The 8,382-nt window shown below is 34.7% G+C and overlaps 1 protein-coding gene across 1 annotated transcript; it reads left to right on the plus strand.

Moving 5' to 3' along the window:
* Window positions 1–3,850: 3,850 nt before the first annotated feature.
* LOC131060461 (small ribosomal subunit protein eS19y) lies at window positions 3,851–7,648 on the plus strand. Its single transcript, XM_057993693.2, has 4 exons — window positions 3,851–4,086; window positions 4,204–4,294; window positions 6,960–7,143; window positions 7,277–7,648. Exons 1-4 carry the CDS (start codon window positions 4,003–4,005, stop codon window positions 7,350–7,352), a joined length of 435 nt encoding a protein of 144 aa, XP_057849676.1. The 5' UTR covers window positions 3,851–4,002; the 3' UTR covers window positions 7,353–7,648.
* Window positions 7,649–8,382: the final 734 nt, after the last annotated feature.

An 8,382-nucleotide genomic window follows, 5' to 3' on the forward strand; every position in this document is an offset into this window, starting at 1 on the left:
TCTTACCAAATGTTCTACAATGATCTCTTATATATATGAGTCATTTTACAACTTTCCAAGTCGGCTTACAATGTTTTTACAATAATTAACAAAATATATTACAAACAAAATTCCTATCAGCTTCTGTGTCGATATGCTTCCTTTTACTGCCGGTGGTCTCTGTGCCAATGTAGAGTCTGTCTTTGCCGGTGCCGGTAAATTGTCTTGCCGGTGTCATAGGATTGTAAGGTTGCCATCAATGACAAAACCTTCAATCACCTACAATGTCTCATTGGAGTGTGCATTTGCCAACAATTTTAAAGTTCTCCTTGGTAGCCTCCTCAATCATTGTTTTTCCTTTAGCTGATTCTCTATCACCATTAGTCTGAACCGAAAGTATTTCAGCCTCCTCAATTTCTCTTTCTTCAACTGATATCATATCCCTATTCTCATCCTCTTCCTCGATTACTAAGTCCTCTGTATCCATAATTTCCATTATCTTATTAATTAGTTGTTGCTTCTATATAGATAACTCCCCTTGATCTTCATCCTCTCCTTGATTTAAACCCATCATCCCATAAACAGCTTCCAATTCTGGAGGAACCTCATAGTTATCAATTGACATTGGCTTGGTTGTATCTGTCCTCTCTGCTAAAGTGATGTTTATAGCTATTTCCTCATTATCTGATTGTATTTGGTTTGGAACTTCCTCTGCTTGATCCAATATAACAATCTTCTCTTTAACCTCTACCCTAAAATCTTTTGCATCATGCAGGAGTTGTTTTAGGAGGTTTCTTTGCTATGGGCAATTGAATTGATATTTGATCCAGAATTAGATGGGATCTGTTTTGTGGGGGAATTTTTTTAAAGATGTCCTATACTGATCTTCTCCCAAAGATTCTACCATGAACCTGCCAATCTCCATATTGAATTTTATGATCACATCCTATCTTGGAGTGGGAGGATTAATTTTATCATTATTGCTTTTAAGTGGATGGCTTGTTTTGAGGATGATATCTTTTTCATCTATAAACCCATTATAAAGGGATGGTTTAATAAGCCAATTCCCTTTTTCCGTAGATAGTTCAAGATGATCTAATTGTTTAATTATGGGATCTACATTTAAGAGAATTTTGACAGTTTTTGTTTGGTGTTTCCTAGATATGCCATTGCATACAAGAAAAGATCCCAATTTATTGCCAATTGCTTATAAGATCTCTGAAAATTGATATTCTACTGGCATCAAACAAGATCAAGCCATTTTGGAAATTGATTTGGTCTAAATGTGTTAGGGTTTAAAGTTTGGAATCCATTATATTCAGTGGAAACAATATCCTTTGAAATTTTTTATATTTCCATATAAGATTTCTTGCTTTACTTCTTCTTTTTTATAGATTATAAATAAGGAATTATTATCTAGGGTAGAGATACTTACCTGGTTGGGAAATTTGGCTTCCCACCATTCAATGATGCTTTGGATCGGTTGGTTTTGGCCATTCCAAACCACCAACAATCCCAATTTAGAGTAGTGGTTCTAGATAAGTTGAATGATATTTGCTGCAATTTTTATGGATTTCTTACTCTCCTACTAGTTTCTGATAGGATTTGAACTAGGCGCAAGAGATCGCTGGGCCAGGAGAAAGTTCCTCACCTTTCCTAATGGAATACAGTTTGCCCCAATCAATGGGCTTTTATTCGATTTTTGAGTTGTAAGAGGATTCTATGCCTTAGGGATCCTTTGCAACAATCTTGACTTATTTATTGGTAGATGCCTTCTATCATTCAGGGGCCTTGTCTTTCTTCCCCTAGGAATGCTTGTAGCGAAGCTTGGGGGATTAGCTCGCTTCCATTTTTGCCTTCTATTTCTCCTAGAACGCACTACTTGCCAACCTTCTTTATCTACTAGAGAATGTTGATATTTTGGTATGGTTTTGTCATTGATGTCAACACCTACTAAACACTTATCAACTCTGGCACTTTGGAGAATCAGCAACATTCACCGGCAAGCAAGTGACTTATGCACAGTCACCGGTATTTGGTACACCGACAGGATATAATGATCACCGACACTTGGAATGATATGGAAAACACTTGGTTATGTCGAAGACATCGTGTGGACACCTTGTCTTGGAGTTTTGTTTATTGGCATATTCGTATTTGCATATTTGCTGTTACCGGCAAATAGGTCCAGGTTACACCGACAGGTTTATCTTTTCCAGATCAGCACGACATGCTATGAAGATGATTTGTTATTGTTGTAAATGCATCAAGTCGACATGTTGAATCGGTTATTGCATCGGATATTGTTTTGTTTGTAAAATGATTTTATTGTAATATATCTTGTAGAGCCGACCTACTAAGATTGGTCCTAGGTTATGGTATAAATGTAAGATCTTATTTGTAAGATCGAATGTGGAATGCGAAAAAGGATTGTGTGAAGGTATATGCGAGAATGAGCAGAGCTATACACGTAGACATCATTTGAAGATTGAAGGAAGGTTTTTGTGAAGGCAATCAGAACTACATCGGTACTGAATCCAACATATGAAGATGCTATTTTGAGCAATACATTCTTATTAGATTTAACCATCAAATTGTAGTCAATGTGACTCCTATTTTGTGATTGAGCAGTGAGCTCTAGGCGCTTGGCCTTTCTGCATGTGCAAACCCCATTTGTATACACTTACTATCTGCAGTAGTATCATCTGATTGTGGGTAAGGTTTCCCACCATGGTTTTACCCCTTACAAGATTTCCACATACAAATATTGGTGTTATGTGTTTTGGATGACTTTGTCTTTTTGTTTCATGCATTAATCTTTACTGGTATTGCAATTATCTAATAAAACTGTCCACCGGTATAACAGACTATTTCACCGGTATTAAGCAGAAAGTTGATTAAGTGGTTTTTGGTTTAAATTCATTTGACAACTGATTCACCCCCCACCCCCCCCCCCCCCCCCCCCCCCCCCCTCAGTTGTCTCTGGGACCTAACAGAGAATTCACTGGGGGCCATTGCTTCTCGAAAATAGAGTTGTGGAGAATTCACATAATTGCGCATAAGAGTAGAGCTAATAATTTTTTTGTAACAAAACCAATAGATTATTTTTTCAATGAATAATTATTTAGATTATTATCTTCACAATATTTGACAAAAAATAATTTAGAAAAAAAAAATTAATAATGGTTTTAATTTTATTTTAATAAAATTTGTCTATGCTATATTATTTGTAGTTGTGACTGTCATGGTAGATATGTATGCAGAATGTGGAAGCATTGACAAGGCAAGTGAGCTATTTAAAACAATGCCTCAAAGAAATGTGGTGACATGGAATGCCATATTGCATATGTTGAAAAGGCTTTAGAAACTTTTAAGCAAATGTAATTGGCAAGTGTGACATCAAATTCTACACCTTTACAAGTATCCTCTTGCCTATGCCAAAATTGTAAATACTTCTTAGTCATTTAGGTGCTTTGAAATTGAAAGCTTCAATAAGTAGTTTTAAATATATATTGTGTGTCAAAATAGATATAATATTTGATTATTTTTAGGAGCATCTTTCTTGCAAATGAAAGTAGGTCTAGATCCATCACCTCAATAATATAGTAAAGAGTGGTCATCAAACTAAGACAAAAATGATATGTTAAATAATAATTATCACTAATAAATGTACTATTATTTTTCACCCTCTAATATATTATTCAAAATATATTTTTCACCCTCTAATGTATTATTCAAAATATATATATTGTTCTATGGACATAATCACTAAAATCATTAGACCTAAACATTTCCTCTATTAAGGAAATCCCCTAAACCGCTTCTAGCCCCTAGCGAACATATGACCATGACCGCTCCTTCACCGTAAGGTTCCGAGAGGGAAAATATCTTTAGGGTTTCAGAAAGATAGAAAACTAGCACAAAACCCTAATCTCAAAGCAAATAACCTTACATTGTCCCCCTTGTTCTCTCTCTAGACTCTTTTGTGTTTGCGTTTTAAGGGATTGCAGGTTCTGGTCAGCCATGGCGACAGCTTGCACGGTGAAAGATGTTTCTCCTCACGAGTTTATTCCTACCTACGCTGCACATCTCAAGCGATCCGGAAAGGTAGTTGAACGATTTTGAAAAAAAAATAAAAAATGTTGGTTTCTTAATTTCTTGTTTTAACAAATCGAATGTCCTGAAAGTCGATTAGTTGATGGAAATTGATCTGAAAATTTACAGATTGAATTGGCACACTGGACGGATATTGTAAAGACAGCCACATTTAAGGAACTTGCGCCCTATGATTCTGATTGGTACTATGTTAGAGCAGGTATTTTTGTTGGAATTTGATTGCAGCGCTGTGCCTTTAGTCTGTGTTTCTTTTCTCCATGTAAAACAGTTCATTTGATCTTTAGTGTTTGCATCAGTTAAGGATTTTTAAGAATATTTCGGATTGCAAAGTTTTAGACGCAGTTGCCCATGTTTGTAGACATACGAACAAAGAAGTGACAGAACTAAAAGTTCAATACTCTCCTAGGTGAAATGTGAACGTAATGGGTTTTTCTTAAACGCCTTTCCTCTGCCTGTATTGATAAATTTGCAGAGGCTATCCAAATCTTACTATTCTGAGGAAACCTCTCACTACTCATGATACGTTGCCTTACCTTGACAAATGGGGTCCAGAGGATTGCTTTAAAATTTTAGCAATATACTTCACAAGATACAGGCGGTTTTCGATCTGCCTATTACTAGATCTGGACTTGACCTGGTTTTGAAGAGTTGCTGTCCACATAACTATTGAACTGATCAAGCTCCCATGTGGATTCCCTCAGTGATTGATTTTGGTAACAACTAGCTGTTCACCAACTAGGGGACATGTCTTACAGAATGTTGATACATTTGTGTACATTACCTTTCCATCTCCATACATCTACTAGAAGCAAGTCCCTTGAAAAGTGGTAACGTTCTTATAGAGACTTCTCATATATGCCATTTTAATTGTGTTGTGCAATTCCTAAAATGCTGATGCGTGGTTGATTAAAACTATAAAGAACTAAAATAAGACACCAAAAACTTTTTTATTTTCTTTTTCATTTTTGCATAAATGTTTAATTTTTTTTAAAATATTTTTTCTTATCAGTCCAATAAGAGGTAATGGTACAAACAGAAATAATAAGAAGGTTTTATGTGTGTATAAACATTGACCCGTTATTAATTGATTGAAAGTAGTCATCTCCAAGGACCCCTGTCCTGCATTTTTTAAATAATAGCATTCCCCTTCTGGTCCTTGTCTGTTGTATCCAGGTGATCTTGGTTTTAAACTAAAATTAAAACCATAAAATAATAAAATTTAAGCTAATCAAAATTCAATGTTTTGGACTTAGAAAAAGTGAAATTACTAGCGGAGATTAAAATGGCATATATGAGTGATTGATTTTGGTAACAACTAGCTGTTCACCAACTAGGGGACATGTCTTACAGAATGTTGATACATTTGTGTACATTACCTTCTCATCTCCATACATCTACTAGAAGCAAGTCCCTTGAAAAGTGGTAACGTTCTTATAGAGACTTCTCATATATGCCATTTTAATTGTGTTGTGCAATTCCTAAAATGCTGATGCGTGGTTGACTAAAACTATAAAGAACTAAAATAAGACACCAAAAACTTTTTTATTTTCTTTTTCATTTTTGCGTAACTGTTTAATTTTTTTAAAAATATTTTTTCTTATCACTCCAATAAGAGGTAATGGTACAAACAGAAATAATAATAAGGTTTTATGTATGTGTATAAACATTGACCCGTTATTAATTGATTGAAAGTAGTCATCTCCAAGGACCCCTGTCCTGCATTTTTTAAACAATAGCATTCCCCTCCTGGTCCTTGTCTGTTGTATCCAGGTGATCTTGGTTTTAAACTAAAATTAAAACCATAAAATAATAAAATTTAAGCTAATCAAAATTCAATGTTTTGGACTTAGAAAAAGTGAAATTACTAGCGGAGATTATTACTAGTTTGTACTAAACAACTTTAGTCTTTTTAATGACATTTTATGCTGTTCAAGTTTGCGTTCCTAGTTTCCCGGTTGAATTAGAATTGAATAAGTTAAATTATGTTTTTCCACCTTGTAAACCATTTTGAATATCTTCATTAATCCTGAATCTTGATGATTTAATCAAGTCATGCTGTTCATAAGTTTTGCTCTCATCAAATCCAATGTTCAATAATCTAGGTGAGTTTGAATGCTTGTTGTTTGCTGGAGGGCCGGTCTTTTGTAATTTGCTTTAATGCAGTATTACATGTGCAATTAAATGTTTTATCAATGTTTTTTTTTGGGTCTTACAGAATTAAAAGGTACAGAGTAATTTAGTATCCAAATTTGATGGATGAATAGAAGTGATTATTCAAAATTTGATGTTTAAATACAACACATTATTCTATTAGGGAAATGTCTGGCTTAATGGTAACTAATCATTACATTGAAACCAACAAAATTTAACACAGCTATGCAAACCATGAGCCCTTAGATTTTGGGGCCAAAGTAAAAAGTAGTATTGTACAAGCACACCAGCTGGGATGTGGCTTGCTTAGAAAGATATACCACAATCTTCTAGTATTATGTTCCATTATTGGATTTCTGTAAAGTTCTTGAATTTTATTGCATTAACTAGCTCATTCAATTTTGTCATGATGTATTCCTGTAAACATGCCTTGCATATTATTGCTGTTTTGCAGCTTATACATTCAAATATTGGACACTTGTCTCCTGCACTGAAGTTTAGTCCAGTCACTGGTCATTTAAACTTCATTTCCACAATTTATTATACTGCTTTTTGAAAAATGCACCAGGCTCAGCTTTTTTGAGGGCCTAAGTTTTATTATTTCAAATTTATTTCATCATGTTTCTTTTAACCTGTTTTCTGTTACATTTGTTTCATGGTTAAATTTGGAGTTACTAATTAAGCATATTTGATTTTTTTTTACGTAATGTTAGCATCGATGGCAAGGAAAATCTATTTGAACCAAGGAATTGGAGTTGGGGCTTTCCGAAAGATATATGGTGGCCGTAGAAGGAATGGTGTGGCTCCACCACATTTTTGTAAAAGCAGTGGGTCAATTGCTCGACACATACTCCAGCAATTGGAAAAAATTGGCATTGTTGAGATTGATGCTAATGGGTGAGTGCTTTCATTTGTTTTTACTTTAGTGGGCTTATTTGTGCTTGTGCCTTGAATGTGCTGTTCTGTATGGTCCCAAATGTTTTGAATGGTCCCAAATGTTTTGACATGTCAATTTGTTTTTCATTTTCAGTGGAAGACGCATAACTTCCAACGGCCAAAGGGATCTTGATCAGGTTGCTGGTCGGATTGCAGTTGCTGCACCTTGAGCATTATGTGATTGGATTTGTGTTTTTCACAAAGCAATTTCAGTTTTGTTCATGTTTGGTTGAATTTTAAACAGATCTTACTAGGTTTCTTAGGCTTATACAGTGTATTGCGGAAGTGCCTCATGGAGCAATGGTTTGAGAAAATTGGGTTGCAGTTTAAATGTGGTTTTGTTTCAGGAATGCTCTGGATAAGATTATTTTAATTTGCATGAAGAGGAGCTTTGTTATGTCATTTATCAGTTATCACCTTAACGATGCTAGTTAATGCTATTTTTAAATTTTGGGGTTGCTTGGCATTCTTTGAACAATTTAGATATTTATTTGGTCCCGTAGATGCTAAATTTTATACAATACTACAAATTTGAACTATTTGATCATTGTTTCCAATGTGGGGATTACACTTTTTATTTAGTTTTATTTAAACTTGAAGGTGTAAATTTCTTTTTTTATTCTGAAACCTGGAGTTGATGAGTATTGTGAAAATGCCCTATGGTAAATGTGTTCAGATTGTTTAACACATGGGACTGATTTGACCAATTATCTCATTTCCCTTAGACTTAACTGTAATTGCTTCATTTCTTAGCTATTGATTGAGAACTTGTGTTTCTTATGTGAAATAGATCACCTGACTTAAGGCATTGGCGATGCAAACAGTTCTGAAAGGGATGCAAGATGATGGTTTTCATCCCAATCGTTAGATTTTGGGTGTTTTTCATTCGTCGGTTTTGGGTTTTCATGCTTTTTCTGCTTTGCAATAATTTTGAACAGTAATTTTAATCTTCTGCGATTTGATCTCTCCCGAACTAACATGACTTGTCCAAGTTTCTTTCTTATTTCAGTAAGGCTTCCATGGATTTTCTATAAATGAAAATTAATCTTGATAGTTTTTGGTTAGGGTTTCAGGATTTTATATGCTGCATTTTTTGTGCATTTTCAAGGCTTTGCGATTCCACCCTTTGGGTTATGCCAATGGCAACATCAGAGGTTTCAGTCTAGGGAGCCACTCATTAGAAAAAACTAACAGTCCAGG

Source organism: Cryptomeria japonica, chromosome 5 (genome assembly GCF_030272615.1).
Source record: "Cryptomeria japonica chromosome 5, Sugi_1.0, whole genome shotgun sequence".
Lineage (NCBI taxonomy): Eukaryota > Viridiplantae > Streptophyta > Pinopsida > Cupressales > Cupressaceae > Cryptomeria > Cryptomeria japonica.

What these genes read in the sequence shown, in the direction of transcription:
- LOC131060461 (XM_057993693.2), top strand. Translation starts at nt 4,003, where the DNA reads ATGGCGACAGCTTGCACGGTGAAAGATGTTTCTCCTCACGAGTTTATT. An exon ending in ATCTCAAGCGATCCGGAAAG is followed by an intron (nt 4,087 to 4,203) that starts GTAGTTGAACGA and finishes GAAAATTTACAG; the next exon opens with ATTGAATTGGCACACTGGAC. An exon ending in TTGGTACTATGTTAGAGCAG is followed by an intron (nt 4,295 to 6,959) that starts GTATTTTTGTTG and finishes ACGTAATGTTAG; the next exon opens with CATCGATGGCAAGGAAAATC.